The sequence below is a fragment of the Aspergillus welwitschiae genome, assembly GCF_003344945.1.
Source record: "Aspergillus welwitschiae strain CBS 139.54b unplaced genomic scaffold BDQ94scaffold_27, whole genome shotgun sequence".
NCBI classification, from domain to species: domain Eukaryota; kingdom Fungi; phylum Ascomycota; class Eurotiomycetes; order Eurotiales; family Aspergillaceae; genus Aspergillus; species Aspergillus welwitschiae.
Genome location: NW_020798721.1, coordinates 25,497 through 45,355, shown reverse-complemented (window position 1 = coordinate 45,355; position 19,859 = coordinate 25,497). Strand labels below are relative to the sequence as shown.

Below are 19,859 nucleotides of genomic sequence, written 5' to 3'. Positions count from 1 at the left end.
CGTTTCATTTTTAACAGCAGCAACATGACCCTTTCAGCAGAGGGTCCAATGTTACTCAGGAATGCATTGTGAATATGACTATCTGATCTGATATCCACTATAATACATCTCCGACAAGAATAATCTCTCTACTCCCCTGCTTATCTGGAATGTTATCAGCATCCGTTATCGCATTCGGCCTGATCGGTCCGGCAGCCCCGATCCGGGGTTGCATCGGGCCGACACGTGACTCACGACCAATGAACGATTGCGGACATAGTGGGAGGTCCGGTGACGACAGCGGAATGGCTTATCGCATCCCCCAGTTATTTTAACCTGGGGAATGCCCCTCAATCCATGCTGGAGTTGAAAACAGCCATTGATACCCCTTTCCCCTTCCTTCTTGTCTTTCTTCATCCTCCCTCTTTCCTCTCCATCCCTCTTCATCCCCCCCTTCATCATGCCCGGGTCAGACAAGATCACCATCTCCATCGATCGCGGTGGTACCTTCACTGACGTCCACGCCGTGGTCCCAGGTCGCCCCGACATCATCCTCAAACTGCTCTCCGTCGACCCTGGTCACTACCAAGATGCTCCGACGGAGGGAATTCGCCAGATTCTTGAGCTCGTCACGGGCGAGTCACACCCGCGAGGCCAACCGTTGAAACTCGATCGCATTGGAAGCTTACGCATGGGAACCACAGTCGCTACAAATGCGCTGTTGGAGCGTAAGGGAGCGCGGTCCGTGCTCCTCACCACCAAAGGCTTCCGTGACCTGCTGAAAATTGGCGACCAATCACGACCAAATATCTTCGATCTCTCAATGGCTAGACCCGGAGTTTTGCCGGAGCAAGTGGTGGAAATTAATGAGCGTGTCGTACCATGCCACCCCCTCGCCGACAAAGATTGTTTTAAAAATGCTCGCATAGTGGAGGGAACAACGGGTGAAAAGTTCCGGGTAGTACAAGAACTGGACATCGAGGAGGTGCGCCCAGTATTACAACAGTTGAAGGAGAAGGGTTATCAATCCCTTTCGGTTGCTCTCGTACACTCCTTCGCCTACCCTGAGCACGAGCGCATAATCGGGGAGCTAGCCGAGAGCATGGGCTTCTCGGTTACCTTGTCATCCAAACTCCAGCCCATGATTAAGGTGGTCCCTCGAGGCATGTCTGCCGCTGCGGATGCCTATCTGACGCCTGTCATCAAAACATACATTGACTCGATTTCGGCCAGCTTCGAGGGCGGGCTCGAGAAGCAGCATGAATGCCGATTTGAGTTTATGCAGTCTGACGGCGGGCTGGTCGACTTTCGCAGGTTCAGCGGGCTGAAAGCGATTTTGTCTGGCCCTGCTGCTGGTGTGGTTGGCTTTGCTGCGACGAGCTGGGATCCGGAGGAGAAGACCCCTGTCATCGGATTTGACATGGGTGGTACGTCGACGGACGTGTCACGGTTCGACGGTCACCTCGAGCATGTCTTCGGATCCAAGGTGGCCGGTGTCCTTATCCAGTCTCCTCAGCTCGACATCAACACCGTTGCTGCCGGTGGTGGTTCCATCCTCTCATGGCGTAACGGCCTCTTCTACGTCGGTCCTGAGTCGGCGTCAGCCCATCCGGGTCCTGCCTGCTACCGCAAAGGCGGTCCTCTGACCGTCACCGACGCCAACCTGTTCCTCGGCCGACTGCTGCCAGAATATTTCCCTCACATCTTCGGACCCAATGAAGATCAGCCCCTTGACATTGAGATTACGACCAAGCTCTTTAACGAGTTAACGCAGAAGATAAACACCGAGAGAAAGGAGAAGGGCCAATCGGAGTTCACGGCGGAGGAGGTGGCCCTAGGTTTTCTGAAGGTGGCTGATGAGTCGATGGCTCGTCCAATTCGTAACCTGACGGAAGCTCGCGGTTTCGAAACTGCGTCCCACCACCTGGCATGCTTTGGCGGTGCTGGTGGTCAACACGCTTGTACTGTTGCGGCATCCTTGGGAATTTCCCGCGTTATCATCCACAAGTTCTCCTCTGTCCTTTCGGCGTACGGCTTGGCGCTGGCTGAGGTGGTCAAGGAATCGCAAGAGCCGGTCTCCACTGAGTACTCGACCTCCCAGTCGACACTTGACAAGCGCTTCGAAGCTATGATCAAGGCGTCTACTGAAGACATGCAGGAGCAAGGCTTTTCGGCCGACCAAGTTCGCCACGACCTGTATCTTAACTTGCGCTATGAGGGTTCAGATACCAGCCTGATGATCTTGAAGCCTGAGGATGACTCCGATTTCCTCGAGCAATTCCGTGCCAGACACCGCAGAGAATTCGGATTCAACTCTGACAGAGCAGTTCTGGTGGATGATATTCGTGTCCGCACGATTGCCTGCTCAAAGGTCCGGACGGAAAAGAGCCCCCTCGTGCAACTGAGGGAAGCTACCCTGAAGGATGTCAGCGGAGGTCCGGACAACATCTCCAAGGCGTACTTTGACGGTCAATCAGAGCGGATCAATACTCCCGTCTATCTCTTGGACAAGCTCGAGAAAAATACCCGTGTGCATGGCCCTGCAGTTATCATTGACGAGACACAAACCGTCGTGGTGGCCCCGAATGCCGTCGCTAGTATTCTGGAGACCTGCATAGTCATCGACCTCGAGGAGCTCCCTAATGTCAATGGCATTGAGGGTGGGTCCTCAGGTATTGACCCTATCCGGCTCAGTATCTTCGGCCATCGTTTCATGTCTATTGCCGAACAGATGGGTCGCACGCTCCAGAAGACCTCCGTATCTACAAACATCAAGGAGCGTCTCGACTTCTCTTGCGCCCTTTTCTCTCCTGATGGAGGACTTGTTGCCAACGCACCGCACGTTCCGGTGCATCTTGGCTCCATGCAGTTTGCGGTCCGCTACCAACACCAGAAATGGCTCGGTAATTTGCATGACGGTGATGTACTAGTAGCAAACCATCCTAGCAGCGGTGGCACACACTTGCCTGATATCACCGTAAGTTAATTGCGCGCTCACCAATCAGCCTGAACCAGCTAACAGCAATAGGTCATTACACCCGTCTTCGACCGGCCGGGTGGCACCGAGATCATGTTCTATGTGGCTTCCCGTGGCCACCACGCAGATATTGGCGGCATCCTTCCAGGCTCAATGCCACCAAAGTCCACCGAGCTCTGGCAGGAGGGTGCTGCAATCGAAGGCGACAAGATCGTCAGCAACGGTGTCTTTGATGAGGAGCGCATGATGGAGCTGTTGGTTCACAAGCCGGCCCAGTACGAAGGCTGCTCCGGAGCCAGATGCGTCAGCGATAACCTGTCTGACTTGAAAGCACAAATTGCAGCCAACACCCGCGGTATCTCGCTGATCCAAGCCTTGTTTGCGGAATACGGAGTCGAGACAGTGCAGAAGTACATGTATGCTATCCAAGCCACCGCTGAGACAGCAGTGCGCAACCTTCTCAAGGACCTCCACAAGAAGTTCGGCGGTCAACCATTGGAGGCAGTCGACTACATGGACGACGGTACTCCGATCAAGCTGAAGGTCACTATCAACGGCTCGGATGGTTCCGCTGTGTTCGACTTTGACGGTACCGGTCCTGAGGTATACGGCGGATGGAACGCACCCATCGCTATCACCCACTCGGCCATCATCTACTGCCTGCGCTGCATGATCAACGCAGACATGCCCCTGAACCAGGGCTGCCTGGCACCTATCGACATCCAAGTCCCCTCTCCTAGCATCCTGTCCCCCACTAAGTCTGCCGCTGTGGTCGGTGGAAACGTGGTAACCTCTCAGCGTATCACCGATGTTGTGCTCAAAGCCTTCCGCGCCTGTGCCGCCTCCCAAGGATGCTGCAACAACCTGACCTTTGGCACCAACTCCAAGCGTGACCCTGAAACCGGCGAGACTATCCCTGGTTTCGGCTACTATGAGACCATCGCCGGAGGCAGTGGTGCCGGTCCCACTTGGAGCGGCGAGTCCGGTATCCACGTGCACATGACCAACACGCGTATCACCGATCCGGAGATTCTGGAGAAGCGCTACCCGACCCTTCTTCGACAGTTCACCCTTCGGGAGGGATCCGGTGGAAAGGGAAAGAACCCTGGTGGCGACGGTGTGGTTAGAGATATCGAGTTCCTCTCGCCGATGGAAGTTTCTATTCTTTCTGAGCGTCGTGTATACCGCCCGTACGGACTCGAGGGTGGCGAGGATGCGCAGCCCGGAATGAACCTTTGGGTCACGAAGGACGTGGATACGGGTGTGGAGCGCGTGGTCAATATCGGAGGAAAGAACACGGTGTCTATGAAGACGCATGATCGCATTGTAATTAACACTGCTGGTGGAGGTGGATGGGGAGCTGTATCTGCATGATGGGTATAATGTTTCACGATGTTTATATGAGCATGTATGGGTATTCGGGTACTAGGATTATATGATTGTTATATTACCATTGGAGAGAATACGATTATCTCGATGTGTTAATACCGCATAGCTTGTGCTCTATCATTTACGTGATGCCAAATTCCTCCGATGGATTGCAGGAATTCAGGATAAATTATCCACCCCGCCTGAAAGTACAATGATGATGTAGTTTGGGATGCTAGTAGTCCACATTTCAAGCATGACATATGTCAGTTATCTATTGCTACCAGCTTTACTTTCAACTCCGCTGATTATTCATATACACAGTCCTATTGGGAAATAACTGGCTCGTATATTGCCCCCACGTTGCGAAAATTTTGGCACCCAACGTAAATTCCAGTAATCCTTGAGTTGCTCGGGGCCACGTATACTTGGTCGCTCCCGCGCTGCCGGGTGGTGCAATCCACAGCTGCCCTATCCTTACACCATACATCTCGCCACCCATAATCCACAGCTGTTTCCGGGGTGTACGGCGGTTCGAAGGCGAGACTAAGCCTCTGGCATTTGGGTGATGTGTTGTATTCGACCTCGAAGTCAATCTCAACCAGCTCAGACCCTGCGACTGTAGCTGACATGCCGACAATATCACCATCCCGTGCAATATGAATGGCCTGGCGGGAGTCGGTGTCTATATCACCCGTGCTTGCCATGAGACCTGACGTATAGACGAAGAGCAGCCCAATGATAGCGCGGGCTCGAAAGTAGGCTTCGACGGTGGCTATCCTTTCGGGCGCGGTGTTGTCATTCCGTGTCTCGAAGTAGAGCTTCCGTACCTGGTCAAAAGGGGGAGAGACTTCTGGGACAAGTATTTCAGGTCTGCGGTTTTTGTGGGGAGAATTTACTGCTCGGACGCGGTCCGAAGATTCATTGAAGATCCATGAGATAGCTGTTAGATCCTCATCGAAGCAACGTTGGTATTCATTTCGTATCATTCCAGCGGCGGGGAAGGGATGAGGGAGCGGAGATCGAAAAGTCACACTGCGCGCACATGTTGTTTCAAAGCGTATGGCTGCGACTTGACCCACTTCCAACCCCGGAGACTCAGCGGAAAAGCCCAGAGGAGTGATCCACACGGTGACTGACTGGATTTCTTCGTCTGGTGATATATCAAACCCATCTTCGAGTTCATTCATCCACTGTCCAACAATGGCTGGACTGGGATGGTTGTGATACTCAAGCTTCAGGCCGGAGATGCCATTTGGTGGGCGTGACCAACCTGAGATGCCAGCGGATGCCTGGATTTTCCGGATTCCCTTTAGTGATGCATAAGTTTGATAGTTACCTGGATTGGTGCTGTTGATAAAATGAGAGAATTTTTCATCGTATCGAATTTGATCAACCGGCACCTGATGACATTCGCGGTCTATGATGTGTGGGATTGTGGGTGGTCCGTCACAGAACTGTGATTGGATACCGAGTTGGATAAATTGGGTTCCGTATGTCTGTCACTTACTCAGCTATTGTTCGAACTAGTTCTTGAAGCTCTACCTACCTTCTGGTGGGCAGCAAGTCCTGTGATGTGATGACCGAGCGGCAAGCTTGGTATCGGTGTAATGGATGCTTTGAGCCGATAGCAAAGGGGAGCCAGTATAACAGATCGTCCATAGTTTGTTGACACCTTCACAAGGTTAGCGTGGTGCACGGATGCTTGGGAACAGAGAAGCGCAGACCTGTAGCCCACCAAGTCCTTCAGACTGAACGAAGTGACGGTTGTCTTCCACAATGCTTACCCCGCTGATACGTTCGCCATTCGGGCCATTGATGGGAATTGAAATGGCACAACCACCAGTAGAACCAAAGAAAACCGACTTTCCGTCGGCGTAGTGATAGCCCATGCCTATAAGAGGGTGGGGGTAAGATGTCACGTGAAAGTCCCGTCTGGTCAAGGACATCAGATATCTACCACCTGGGCCACCGAAGTCCATATTCGACAACGGTTTAAAGGCACGGGGTGGCTCAGGCGGTAAGAGAAGGCTGACAGACAAGCCCTCATACATGGGTGCATGAGGAGCCCACAACTGGGAATGCGCGCGAAGCGAGTCCTTCACGTCCGAAGGAGAACGATGCAAAGACCCCTGATGGGCATCAGTCGATTCAGTAAGGCCAAGTGAAACAATCTTAAACCGGTCTACGTCGGCCAGCAAGTGGTACTGGTTTGGTCTTTTCGGAATCTGCAGTGTTCCTTGAGCCATCCCTGGGCCGTTGCTATCACCAAGCCAGCATGATGGAGCAGAGTTATCGTACTGTAACTGAATCACCATCAAGCCTTCCGAGTAAAATGCCACGCGAAACGCCCTGATGAAGAGGTTCTTCGGCACGTCTATACAGGTTTCGGTACCTGGATTGCGGTAACCAATCAATCGACCAACACAGTTGCCTTCGTCCGGCGGGAATAAACTGATACCAGAAATGAAACGCCGTGCGCCGATCTTGACAGTTGATATACCAATTCGTCTTCTGTGCTTTTCCTGCGGGAACATGAAGGGCTGTGCCTTTCGGTAGAGCACACGACATCCCTCTTGTAGGGGGCAATCTTCATCATTATATGCCAGCTGGCCTGAAAAGTAGCCCACAACCTTCGCTAGCTGTGGGCCCGCTTCAATATCAACCAGAGTGAAGTCGTTCCCTCGCATTGGCGCCGGAGAATAGTCCAGTCCGCCGGGACCGCGTCGAAAAATGGAGTCTAGGTCCACAAGGGACGCCATGGGCTCCAGTAGGTCCCGGATTCTCTTTCGATTGACTAGTGGTGGCGTGGCAGCTTTCAAAGATGCCCTCGTAGCGAAGAAAAGTTTGAACCAATCTTGTGTTTCTGAAAGACAGGGGAAAACAAAGTCAGCCTCCTGGCCCAGAAGGAACCTACTCCGCCAATACGACTGTGGAAGCATAGATATATCTGCGAGTACCGCTAGGTCGCGGCATACGAGCCTCAGAGTGAGAAGCTGTTCAAAGGGTACATATGAAAAGAACTCAAGCAGCAGCTCAGTTGAGAGGCTACTAAAGGCATGATACCTCCTTTTCCCCACCTCTGTAAGGCTTCCTACTCTTGAGTTGGGGTGCGACAAGTATCTCCCTGAGCTGCTCATCGAATTCTCCGAAGCAGAAATGGAATCAGTCGGATAAGCCATACCAGAGATCGCACAGGGGTCAGCATAAAGATGGGAGTCCAAATCCACCGGCTGTATCCGCCCGCGAATTCTATGTGTTTGCGCAGCGCCCGCATAGTCATGGCCGAAGTGGAAGATGGAGCCTTCGAGGCACGGAGTGCAGTAGAGTTGGTAGAAGACCATGTCGGCAATTGCCACGTCAGTTAGTGATGGCGATTCGACTCGCCCATGTTGGAGCCTAAGAGTGAGCAGTTTCCAACAGGACTCATGAAATCCAAAGCACCATTGACTATCCGATCGTTCGCAAAGCCTCCATTCATCCAGGTCGTCAGGTGCTACATCGCCATAGACTCGATTGCTGTCCAGTGGCGCATGGAGGCTTTTCCGACCGCGTACTATTCCTACCCCAGTAGTTTTAATGTGATCGACGCCAGGATTGGTCGAGTAGATACCCCGAACCTGCGCGTACCAAGGGCGGGCGCCGGACTGTGGGGAGTCTGGACCATACGGATCGGGCAGCAGGATCACCCCACAAAACGGACAGTAGACATTAGACACCATCCTGAGAGGTGGCACACTTGTGCCCTTTGGAAGAGAAATAATTGGAGAACGATGAATCTGGATTTAGATGGATGTCTCAGGAGAGGGTCAATAGATATGTCTGCTAGTCGGGAGCATGTTGGCGGACTACCAGTGTGGTTGCGTGTGGCCGCGGGGAAGTAATGGGCCAGTTATTGGCCAGGAGCTCTTCAGTCGGGCGCTACAGACCGCTTGCTATGGCAGGGGATACTAGTACACGCGTGGTTTTCCTATGGGCAACTCTACAAATTTGGCTTTGAAGGTGCCACGATGGCCAATTCCTTGATGATCTTCAACAAACTCTCAACCATTCCGAAAACGTATTTGGAGCAGTGGCTATTGGTACGAAAGTGAAGTTTTTCCGGTTCAACGGAAAAGCGCCAGTCAACCGAATGCTTACCCTGCTTCACCGCGATACCTTGGATCTGATAATCCCGAGCCAGCTCATCCAAGTCGGGAATATGCTGGACTACATCAAGACAAATGGGTGGCAGTGGCGTAGCACCCTTTTAAACAAATTTCGCATAAATTTATAATTGCTCCTTAGGAATTCCAATGAAGCGTTATTGAGACAACCATCGTATCAAGCAAGTGCTAACCAAACACCCTAGCAGACCACCCTGTCAACCTAAAGTAGGTATGGCAGCCAAAAGAGGACAAAATTAGAAGATGACAACTATATCTTCCACCTCGTCGAATACATTATCCACCGCAGCGTCATTTTGACCGGGGAAGGAGGTGTCAGCACTCGGGCTAGTGGAAGGACTTTCCTCTGCTTCTTTTGCAGGGGACTCGATACTCTCATTTTGACCAAATTGGCTCTCACCAGGGACATCATAGGAGCGTTTCTGGGAGTCAGCCATCAATTCCACCTTTCTTTGTAGCAGCCTTTCACGGCTTCTCTTAGTGGCTCTCAGTTTATCCTTCAGGTCAAAGGTTTCAGCCTTGCGCTGCTCCTTCACCCCTGCAGCATCTTCAGCAATTTGGGCATTGGATTCGGCGAAGTAGTCTGTGCCCCCAGGAGAGCCAGGGGCTTGGGCTTCGATCTCAGTTTCAGGAGCCGACCTTTTGCTCTGCTTTTCTGCTACCACGACTTGAGCTGGATAAACAATCACTTCTTCGTCTCCTCTGCCCTGGTCGTCGCCCTTTTTCACTACCAATGGGAAAAGGACTAAACGAACAACCGCATGTTCGGTTTCTGCTTCTTCATCTGATGCATACACGCCGCTCTGATCATGCATTAAGGAGGAGTTGAAGAAAATCTGGTTTGTCAAATTTCTCTGAATGTCATACTCAGGCAGAAGAGGAGGTAACATAATGTAATCTGCCAGCTGCGTACGCATTTCAAAAGAGAGGTCCACAGCGCTACGCAATACCTCGTGGAGCTCATTGCGCAGGGGAGGCTCATGTGGTCTCCCGACCGTTAGCATAGACATAAGTGTATCGATTATTGTTATCGAAATCGCTTCAATATCACGTTCTTGCTGCTCTTTCAACTCGATATCCTGTGCCAATAAAGACAACGTCGTGGCTCGCCAGCGATAAACTGCTTCTTGTGGTAAAGTCTGAGACAATTCCTTCTCCAGCCGCTTGATTGCTGAGCGTATCGGCCTTTCCAAACCAAAGAGATATCGTGTAAATATAAATTCCCATACCATGGTCATCGTAACGGAAATAAAGGTATCTTTCCGATAAAAGGGGTTGGCAAGGAGTCCATCGACGTCGGACCCATCCAGTATGGCATTGCGGAATCGATCAGCAATATGCTCGTTCAGTTCACCAAGCGAGAGACAGGGCGCATGATTGGAGTGTTCCAAAAGCATCGAAACCCATCGAGAACATTTGCCAAAGAGTGTTGCTAACGAATGCTGAAAATCATCCTCATCATAAATGACTAGAGAAAAATTCGACAACTCGCCAGGCCGAGCATTACCTTGCGGTAGCGTGATATGGCGAGAAAGCATTCCAGATCCCGAAAGAAACCCAGCAGCTTCTGCCCCACCTTTTATAGCGCCTTCAGCCTTCATGACTCTGGTTATAGAAGTTCCATCGAGATCAGCATAACGTGATAGGGCGGGCGACAAGAACTCTTCCTGGGCCACAGATGGTGATAGGAAACCCGGCGATGCAGGCTCTTCATTAGAATCCGAGCGTGGTCTGGATGGAGATGAAGATGCAGGCTGATGGGATAGAGTTGCTTGGTGTTCATCCTCTTCGTCTGTGGAGGATTCGCTGTCAGATGGGGCTGGCAGTGGCGCTCGAATGGCCGAGGAGTGGTCACGATCCAAATATCTAGGGTCTATAACACTTAATGATGGAACGGAATGCATGTCGAGGAGCCGGATGCTTTCTTCTTCGGTGAGGGGTGGCCCACTATCAGAGCGGCCTGGCGATGGTGGGGTTTGAAAGGGTGCCGTTACAGGATCTTGGTTCTCGATGCCAGCTAAGAACGCAGCCATCATATCTTCGTTACCATTCGGGTCTTCTGAAATGCAGCGTATCTTGTCTTCTGTCAAGTGGTTGTTTTCAGTTGGCATCTTGCGAGATTCCATGACAGGCAGGTCTTCCAGACTCATCTGCTCAGATAATTCAGTAGACCCGGATCCCACTCTTCCTGTATCGTCCGATCGTCCTGTGTCAAAATAAGGATGATCTTCGTAATAGTCACCGTATGAGTTACCATTACATTCAAAGTCTCCCTGTGCCCATGGCAAGGCCCTAAGCGAGAATGCATGCAGATGCTCGGCAATATGGTTCAAAATGACATTAAAATCCGGGTCTGTCAACCCACAGAGTGGACATGATTCGATAGAGGGTGGCTGTTTTCGGCGCCAGGCAGAGGCCAACATGGGGATTTGCTGGGGTTTGATACCCCTTGAATGCTTTTGCTCTAAATGTTCAGTCAATGCCGAGTCTTCAAAAAACACCCGTCGTTCGCTCGAGCCATTGCATGCGAGGCAAACCCAGTGGGAAGTGCCGCGATGATCTGTGAGCATGTGCGACAGCCAGAGATCCTTTGTATGATAAAGCCTTTCGGGACGAGGGCAATCTTCTAGAATACATGTGTAAGGAAGAATATCTCTGGAGAGATGTTTTCTAAATTGCTTTTGATGAGTTGTAAAACCGATGCCGAGAGTATCAATACGTACTTCCACTGACTTCCTCTGCCCACGGAAGCTGGCAATGTCTGGCAACAGCACGGACACTGGAAAATATTTTGATCACTCCTAAGTGGTGGAGGTTTGGGATATGTCACACGAGAACTTATTGCAGATATGACTGTGGTCGTTGGCTGGGCACTGGATCGCGTTGGTAACTGAATTGGATCTTGTACATCCGTTGCAGTTGTTGTGCTATACACTTTTGGTAGTTCAGGCTCTTCCGTCGACCTTGCGAAGGGGTTGGCACCCGGTGGCGGGGGTGCTTTTTGAGGGGTTTGTATCGATGTCGATACTGTAGGATCCCCATCGGATAGCTTGATTGCATGACGCTGAGCATACAAAAATCGATTTCTCCGTTTAAGGTTCGCTTCGATGAGTCGTTGCTGAATAACAGTCAATGACCGCGAATCGGTCACAATGGTCTCATCTACGGGCGAAGTCAATACCACGCCATGCGAAGAAATCAGTACCCGCAGAGTGCCATTATTAGTAGGTCTTGATAGTAACAGCAGCTGTAGATGAATTCTCAAAGCTTTGACCTGCGGATGATCAGGGTCGTAAGAAGCATCAGCTTTCTGAATCCGAGCATTAGTGCCAGCCTTGCGAATGGAAGTTGTGATCCGACTGAGTTGGCCAATAATGGATTTCACATCCTGCATAGCCTGATCTAACGTATCAGTGTGTCCGTCGGTTCCTAGGAAGAAGTCATTCCTCGTCCTTTCTGCTAAATGTGATGACTCGACAGTACCTGTCTCAACGCACCGTTCCACAAATGCCTGCAGCATTCCCAGAAGATTCACCACAAATATTTTTGCGTCCGGGTTTGAGGACAGTCTAGCATCGAGGGATGCTTTTCCGAACTTCAAGGCCCCGGCTCCACTAGCCCACAGGTTCAGATCGGCTAGACGGTTCTCTGCCCATTCTCGAAGAGTAGGCACAGCAGCCGAGTCTCGAAAGACCCGGTGACAGGCCAGCGTGGCCTCATAGATGGTAACCTGGTCTGCCATAACTTGAGTACTAGTATGAGTTTGGCAATCTCGATCAGCCCCAGTTGGAGTGTCTGGTCCATTTGGGCTTAGCTCAACACGTGCTGCACCTTGCCAGGTTACCCCGCCCCCGCTGACTGTTTCAACAAACATCTCCGTTCTCATGCTGCAGTTATCCAGCCTTATCATGCCTCATGGACGAGGAAGATGTCCTGGATCTGGGCGGTCAAGTACTACCGTGGATCAGTAACCAAGCCATCCTGATAGGGCAACAGACGCGTAATAAGGTTTACGGTACGCTGGGCTGCGAGCTGTTCGTTCTATCCCAGCACATCCCAACTATCAGCGAGACAGCCCTTGCGCGAGAGAGATTGCTGAAGATATTCGAGATTATCGATAAAGCGTGCTCAGTGGGTCTCCCCAGACGAGCGACCCCATACGTTGTGCACTAACTCACTACTCAGACGTCGCGGAACGAGGCAGATCGATTTCGGGCTCTGAACAGAATCCGTAGTTACAAGGATTCCACGAGCAGAATCAGACAGACTGTCATTAGAGAGACACAGGAAAGCTTGAAGCATTTTGCCCTACATAGCCCAGAATACCATGCTCTCTTGCGACTGATTTCCGATTGCTTGACGGTGGACGAAACAGAGCCACTCTATACCGAGGAACATCAGGACGATCACAATGTCGGATACCCAGGGTACTTGAACGAAATCCTCTACAATCAGCTACAGACCTACGCTACATGTGGCTGCCGCACCGGACACTTGGAATCGACTCGACTGCGACTGAGTATTGAGAGCCAGATCGTAGATGACGATGTTTCCTTTGAGTTCGTCTTTAAGGCCAACTCCTTCCCACCTACGCGTTCCCCCTCATTCGTGCAGTGGAAGGAGTCGAACGTGACAGTCACAAGGTAAGACAGAAGGCACGGCTGGCAGAAACCACAACTAACGGCCGAGACGTGATTCCGCAGACAAACTGATGTCCAGAAGAGCAAGAAAAAGGTTGGGTTCGCATCCCCAAATCGTAATCTATCCTCACCGAAACGCCACAGCCCGCACTTATCATCACAACGCTTAAGACGGATTGAGGTGGGGGAATTCTGCAAAGTGATCGGGAGTCGGCTTGGGAGCCCTGTACAATTTTATATCCAATCAAACGTCCTGAAGGTGATCGAACCACCTGATTCTAAGCCCTCCCGTGGCATTCGCCCTACTGAAGGCCATTCTCTAGGGCACTGGCTCAGACAAATACCCCATCTCTCCAATAAGGGAAAGTCTCATCTAGCCTATACCATTGCCAAGTCCGTCTGGCAGTATTACAGTTCACCGTGGATGATGGCGCCCTGGACCCACGACAGCATTGAATTGTTAATCGAAGAGACTGGCCTGGCAGGTCAGGAAAGACCACATCCTTATCTGACAACGAACATGGTTCGAGCGATAGTTAAACCTACAGACTGCTACTATGCTGATGATCTCATGCACCAATATCCAAACATTCTGGCATTGGGGATTCTTCTTATCGAAATTGCCATCAAGCAGCCCTTAACAAGTGAAGAATGCCCTCTCCCCTTGAGCGAAACTGCGATGAATGACTACTATACGTGGGCGTGGACAACGGCAAACAGAAGCAACTTGAAGGACATGGTGCATCCTACATATGAAGAGGCTGTTAATAACTGCCTCAACCCTGAGCTATTTGGAGGCTACTCAATACAACAGTATGCAGAGGCAGAGCAGATCAAGGCCCGACAGAGGGTTCTTTACGAGAAGATTGTTTCCCCATTGAAAAGATTGTCCGAGGCCTATCAAGATGACTGGGATATCCAGAGTCCTCCTACCACGGAGACGATTGGGACATCCTCCCACCATGCCTTTTCAGAGCAGACGGTCATTACCTCACATTTCCCCGTCCAGGAAGATTTCACGATCGCAATATTTTGTGCCTTGCCGCTAGAGGTTGATGCGGTTAGCGCTGTGTTTGATGAACGGTATGAAGACTTAAGGCTGTATCAGAACGCGCTGGGAGACTCGAACACGTACACTCTTGGTCGAGTGGGTCGTCATCACGCTGCTCTGGTACATCTCCCGGGAATGGGAAAAAGCGTTGCGTCTCAGGCCTCCTCTACTATACGGTCAACCTATCCGAACATTAAGCTCGCTCTAGTGGTCGGAATCTGTGGCGGTGTTCCATACAAAAAGGGGAACAAGGAGATCCTCCTCGGAGATATAGTAGTCAGTGATGGAATTATCCAGCATGATTTTGGGCGAAGGATTCCTGGGGCATTCCTGCCGAAAACATCAGTTACCGATGGGCTTGGACGGCCCAATACCGCTATACGTGGTTTTCTTTCGAAGGTAAAGACGACTATGGCACAACAGCGGATGTCAAACAAGATTAAGACATATATGGGAGCTATAAGCCAGATGCTTGGCCATGACACTGCTCGATATCCAGGGGTGGAGCAAGATGAACTCTACGAGTCAAGCTATCAGCATAAACATCACGGCAGCACCACTTGCAGCAGTTGCGCAGACTCAACCAGCAATAGGGTCTGCGACGAAGTTTTTGATCTATCGTGTCATGAATTGGGATGCCGCAGAGAGAACCTTGTAAAACGGAAGCGGCTCCAGGCTGCACTCACACAGGGGCATACCCCCACTCCGGCAGTTCACTTGGGTCTCATTGCATCTGGAGATACTGTCATGAAGTCTGGGCTAGACAGAGACCTCATCGCAATGCGGGATAGTGTGATAGCGTTTGAAATGGAGGGTGCAGGGGTCTGGGATATTCTGCCTTGTCTAGTGGTGAAGGGCGTTTGTGACTATGCTGATAGCCATAAGAATAAAATATGGCAACCGTACGCTGCAGCGACAGGGGCTGCCTGCATGAAGGCTTTGCTCGATGAGTGGTCATTTTGATACAGTTAGAGCATATAGTGCATGTTTATAATCTATAACGTAACAATGCTTGATAGACGTCTCAACATTCTTATACTTGGTCTCATACTGAAAGATGCTTTTGAAGTTAGTACCCGAGAAAAACAGTCTTTATGGAATATCTGCCATAATCCGATGATAATAACCATCACTTTCCTGTGTTCGGTACATAGTATTAAGGAATAATGATCTCGCTGGGATAACCGACGGACCCAATCAAAGAGGCTCTTATGCAGGCTGCCGCAAAAGCAAGTATTGATGCAGACCATTGGCTTCCTGCGGCCGTTCGGGGCTTATCTACGGAAATTACTTAGTACCAGGCAGCTACGCCGGGCTACCCACGGACCCCGGCGCAACTTGACTCCTCACTCTCCGCATCTTCTTCCATCTCACTTCTTTCCACTTTTCGTCTCTCATTGACGTCCACCTCCTTCTACACAGAATCAAGCACAATGGTCCTCCGCCAGGATAGAAACCCGCTCACTCCAGAGTTTAACGCTCTCGTCGAGAGGTTGCGTGAAGAATGGCACATCCCAGGCCTGAGTATTTCGATCGTGCACGGTTCCAGCACCTACGCAAAGGTACCTCCGCCGTCCAAGGTTGCCATTAACCTTAGAATCACATTAACAATTACTCCAGGCCTACGGTTATGCTTCCTTTCCCTCCACACCTATGACCACCACCTCCCTCTTCACAACCTGCGGCACAACCAAAGCCTTCACCGCCGCCGCATTGTCCCTGGCGATTGACGACAGCCATTCCACCCCGCATCCGATCTCCTGGTCCACACCCGTCTCCTCCATCATTCGTGACGACTTTGTTCTCTCCACTCCTTCAGCCACAACCAACACTACGATTGAAGACATCTTATCTCATCGCAGTGGGCTCCCAGGCCACTTCTTTGCTATGGCCATGGCTTATCCGAACGAGACTTTGCGCACCGAAGTCCGCAGACTTCGATGGCTACCACTCGCCTTCCCACCACGAACAACGTTCAACTACTGCAACCATATGTTCATGGCTGCCACATATTTGTTGGAACACATAAACGGCGAAGGTCTCGGAACGACACTCAAAAGGCGGATCTGGGACCCACTGGACATGAACGATACATATTTCTCCACCGCCGAAGTGCAAAAGTCCCCCACCTTGTCCAAGAGACTAGTCAAGGGCTACAGCTGGAACCCGGAAACACACACCTATCACGAAGAGCCATATATCAACTATGCTCCGACGACCGGGACCGGAGCGATGGTTTCTAATGTGATGGATTACGCGAAGTGGCTGCGCGCGATGCTGTATCAGACACCGCCTATCTCAAAAGAGGGGCATACCGCACTTCGTATACCCAGAACAGTCATTGCCGACTCGGATTGGAAGGATATGCTCGCTCCACCGGGGGCATACCATCTCTATACGATGGGGTGGTTCATTGACCATTACCATGGAGAACAGATATATTGGCACACGGGCAGCTGGGATGGATTTGGAATTATGGTGGGCTTTCTGCCTGCAAGAGGTTTTGCGTTTGCTATGATGGGAAATACCCAAAACGCGAGGGTTGCACAGTTGGAGTTATACTTGTATCTCATTGATCAGCTGCTGGGGAAGAGTGGAGCGGACAGGGAAACTCATGTGGGGAAGCTAGGGGCAAAGCTTAAGGAGATGGAGCGGAGATACAACGAGAGCGTCGAAAGTGTGGTGGCACGGTTGTATCCAGACCTAAACACGAGGTTACCACTTGCGTTGTCGCTGGGAGCGTATACAGGGACATATGCGCACCCGGGATATGGGGATTTGAGGGTGTGTGAGGAGAGCAGCAAGTTGGTTGTTGATTTGAGGGACCGTGTGCTGAGCAAGTATATGCGTTTTGAGCATGTCAGTGGGGATTTCTTCGTTGTCAAGTGCTATACCCCTGGGGCTGAGGCTGTGGGACCAGAGTATTTGAAGGCTGAATTCTATGTTGATTCGGACGGAATAGTGACGAGCTTGGGGTTGGATTTGGAGTCTACTGTGGGGGAGAAGATCTGGTTTCAACGAAGAGAGTGAAGAATATACGCCACCAGCAACAGTGGAACGTTGTTGTGCACTACCCATTTGGCAACTATCATTATGAGAGTATTGGGTATAATATAAAATCGCGACTCTCATAAAGGATACTGCAAGGATAATGGTAGATGCCAAGATGACATGGCTGAAGATATTCAAGCCTCTTAGTAGTATATATAAACCAATCGAATCGTGGCAGCACAATAGTTCGCCCGAAGCCCACTACATGTCCACTCCTTCGGATTCCCACCAGAATCAGCTAATATCCATCATCCAACCTAATCTCAATCCACACACTGAGAATCATGTACATCTACCCCCTCCAACTCCCAACATGCACGCCACCCCTCTTCGCCAACTCCCTATCAAACTCACTCTCACCACCCGTCGCATTAATAATCCTCTGCAACATGGTGCTCAAATCATCAAACGTGATATTCTCCTTTGCACGACTCCACCCCAGATCCAGCGGAAGACGCTCATTCTCTACAGTCCATCAGTCAGCACACCACCCAGCACCACCACACCCAAAAGGACTCAAACTCACCAAAAAGATACTCCACCCTAGACCGATTCACCAACCCCTTCTCCTTATCCCCCAGCACAATAATATACGCCGCCGTCTCCCCGTAACTAAATGAGTTGCCCAGCTCCGACATCGTATAATTCGGATTCGTAGCCATGGAGGTGTTAACACGCGCTTGGCGCGACAGAGCAGCCTGCTTCACGTCGATGATGGGAGAAGTCCAGTATGAGCGGGTCTCGTCGAAGATGGTCTGGTTGAAATCGTGGTTGTCGCCGAAGTAAGCGTCTTGGCGGCTATCATATGGTAAATGGTTAGAGTGGAGGGGTGGAATAGGAGATAGACGGGGGAGGGACATACCTCAAGCTGGCATCATGTTCGAGGATATCATGACGGCTTAAGTCATTCAAGGAGAAAGTGGTTGCGTTGGGGGCGGGGTTGGTGGTCACTGCTTCTTGGTGGAGGTATATGGCGAGTTCTTCGTCGATTCCTAGAGCGTTATAGAGGGCGTTGATGGTGTGTTGCTCGGTGATGTCCTTGCCGTTGTGGGGGAGATAGCCGTGGTTGGCGAGGGTGTTGAGCATTGGGCAGGGGGCGCGGACTGGTTATTTCTCTGTTAGACTTGGGTATGGAGAGTGAAGTGTGGGATGGCCTACCGTCGTTAGGGCCTGGAGGGGACCAGGGAAGTGGGTGCGGTACTCCTTGTTGTGGGAATGCATTGGTCTGGGTAAGGGCCGCGGCCAGGCATAGTAGAGTGGTTGTCTTCATGATGGTGGATGCTGGTAGTAATAGCAAAGCTGAGTTGGTATTCTGGAGGAGTAAAAAATCGGGGACTTGCTGAAATTTATATCTGAATGGAGATCTGCAGCTGAGCGATATAGATTACAAATGCTGGATTATCACTTGCCATCGTCACCTCCAGGGAGTGACGCTAATGTTATTTATAAAATTGTGGAGCAGCAGTTGTAGGCCAGTCATGCCGTTGTAGATGGAGCAGGTTTCAAATTGATTCGATCTGGTTGAGGGCACGATGACAGCCCTGAATAGGCAAGTCGCTAGCCGTCTTTGACTGAATATATACGAGCACGGTGGTGGCACCGTTGGCCGTCGCGATGTATGTGATGCATCGAGTTTACTATGATTGGCTACACTTGCAGCTTTGGAATGCTGCGCAAACCAAAACCCACTGGACCCGTGGACTGTGACCTGGGACGCCTGATGGCCAAGAGCTTGCTGTGATGTAATCACTCGCCCAGGTCAATGCTGCAGCATCCTAAGTGGTTTCCAGCACCATGATGGTAGAGTTACATTCCTCCATGATTGCATGTCCAAAATTGTAACAGTCTGCTGCCTAAATAACGTCCCGTGGGAACATGCAAGCCTGCGGAGGATTCAGGCGGTCATAATTTTGTTTTGTTATTAGTGAAAGCTGATAGGACAGCTGTACGGTTTCTAGACCTTGGCATTTTCAGGAATCAAGTGTTGGCACGAGCTCCACTGCTAAGGCATCAGAATAATATGATTGATCAAACCAGATGCTATTTGGGACGGGTCAAGGTATGAATCCTGCGGGAGGCATAAGCCGCCTCATGCCAAGGGATCTGCAGCCGAGCCCCAGGCGCTGTCCAGATTAGGCTTAGTGTCATCTTTCACGAATACGATGGGCTCAATTGGGAAGATGAGTTGCCGTTTTGGGACGGTTATCACGAATACGTCAAGACCGGAGAAATCAACAAGCGAAAATCTGTACCGGATATATTTGTATATCAAAGGGGTAACATCTACCATGTTTCGTGAGGAAGAAGTGTCGTAAGCTGTGACTAACTCCTATCAACCAGAGCGCAAACTTCAGCTTCGAAACTGTTGAAGAGAAGATGTATATCTCCTTATAAATATTGTGTGATGTTGCGTGCCGTCGAAAATGGATTGTTTTTTTTTCTACAATTGCCGATGTTAACCACTATTGCATCAGTTACTAGCTTGACTTCACTGACAACCCCAGATTGGACCTCTTAATTACTTTTACTGCTTCCTTTCCAACAATCATGAGTGCTTCAGGCCAGGGAAGCTCAGAAACACAGGCATACGGCAGCGATACATGCCATGCCTATGTGGATGGCGTGTC

General features: G+C 50.8%; 6 protein-coding genes across 6 annotated transcripts; 3 read left to right on the top strand and 3 right to left on the bottom strand.

Moving 5' to 3' along the window:
- The first annotated feature begins 296 nt into the window (after nucleotides 1–296).
- Nucleotides 297–4,503, top strand: BDQ94DRAFT_147995 (5-oxoprolinase). The gene is made up of 2 exons (XM_026767120.1): nucleotides 297–2,956; nucleotides 3,008–4,503. Exons 1-2 carry the CDS (start codon nucleotides 440–442, stop codon nucleotides 4,328–4,330), a joined length of 3,840 nt encoding a protein of 1,279 aa, XP_026623808.1. The 5' UTR covers nucleotides 297–439; the 3' UTR covers nucleotides 4,331–4,503.
- A 147-nt stretch (nucleotides 4,504–4,650) lies between these two features.
- On the bottom strand, nucleotides 4,651–8,065 carry BDQ94DRAFT_180817 (uncharacterized protein; the record flags this gene model as incomplete). Its single annotated transcript, XM_026773736.1, has 3 exons — nucleotides 6,052–8,065; nucleotides 5,874–5,999; nucleotides 4,651–5,823 (listed from the first exon to the last, which is right to left on the bottom strand). The coding sequence occupies exons 1-3, from the start codon at nucleotides 8,044–8,046 to the stop codon at nucleotides 4,651–4,653; spliced, it is 3,294 nt and encodes a 1,097-aa protein (XP_026623807.1). The 5' UTR covers nucleotides 8,047–8,065.
- Nucleotides 8,066–8,726: 661 nt separating this feature from the next.
- On the bottom strand, nucleotides 8,727–12,010 carry BDQ94DRAFT_180815 (uncharacterized protein; the record flags this gene model as incomplete). The annotated part of the gene is made up of 2 exons (XM_026773735.1): nucleotides 8,727–11,145; nucleotides 11,214–12,010. 2 exons carry the CDS (start codon nucleotides 12,008–12,010, stop codon nucleotides 8,727–8,729), a joined length of 3,216 nt encoding a protein of 1,071 aa, XP_026623806.1.
- A 372-nt stretch (nucleotides 12,011–12,382) lies between these two features.
- On the top strand, nucleotides 12,383–15,225 carry BDQ94DRAFT_147992 (5'-methylthioadenosine/S-adenosylhomocysteine nucleosidase family protein). Its single transcript, XM_026767119.1, has 3 exons — nucleotides 12,383–12,621; nucleotides 12,676–13,133; nucleotides 13,194–15,225. Exons 1-3 carry the CDS (start codon nucleotides 12,406–12,408, stop codon nucleotides 15,142–15,144), a joined length of 2,625 nt encoding a protein of 874 aa, XP_026623805.1. The 5' UTR covers nucleotides 12,383–12,405; the 3' UTR covers nucleotides 15,145–15,225.
- Nucleotides 15,226–15,614: 389 nt separating this feature from the next.
- Nucleotides 15,615–17,211, top strand: BDQ94DRAFT_172553 (beta-lactamase/transpeptidase-like protein; the record flags this gene model as incomplete). The annotated part of the gene is made up of 2 exons (XM_026771974.1): nucleotides 15,615–15,743; nucleotides 15,802–17,211. 2 exons carry the CDS (start codon nucleotides 15,615–15,617, stop codon nucleotides 17,209–17,211), a joined length of 1,539 nt encoding a protein of 512 aa, XP_026623804.1.
- Nucleotides 17,212–17,524: 313 nt separating this feature from the next.
- Nucleotides 17,525–18,502, bottom strand: BDQ94DRAFT_172552 (peroxidase family protein; the record flags this gene model as incomplete). Its single annotated transcript, XM_026771973.1, has 4 exons — nucleotides 17,525–17,697; nucleotides 17,759–18,030; nucleotides 18,095–18,335; nucleotides 18,391–18,502. 4 exons carry the CDS (start codon nucleotides 18,500–18,502, stop codon nucleotides 17,525–17,527), a joined length of 798 nt encoding a protein of 265 aa, XP_026623803.1.
- Nucleotides 18,503–19,859: the final 1,357 nt, after the last annotated feature.

Excerpts from the sequence above, each read along its gene's own strand:
- BDQ94DRAFT_147995 (XM_026767120.1), top strand. The coding sequence starts at position 440 with ATGCCCGGGTCAGACAAGATCACCATCTCCATCGATCGCGGTGGTACC. Across the intron at positions 2,957-3,007 it reads CACACTTGCCTGATATCACC|GTCATTACACCCGTCTTCGA; the intron begins GTAAGTTAATTG and ends TAACAGCAATAG.
- BDQ94DRAFT_147992 (XM_026767119.1), top strand. The coding sequence starts at position 12,406 with ATGGACGAGGAAGATGTCCTGGATCTGGGCGGTCAAGTACTACCGTGG. Across the intron at positions 12,622-12,675 it reads TTATCGATAAAGCGTGCTCA|ACGTCGCGGAACGAGGCAGA; the intron begins GTGGGTCTCCCC and ends CTCACTACTCAG. Across the intron at positions 13,134-13,193 it reads TCGAACGTGACAGTCACAAG|ACAAACTGATGTCCAGAAGA; the intron begins GTAAGACAGAAG and ends GTGATTCCGCAG.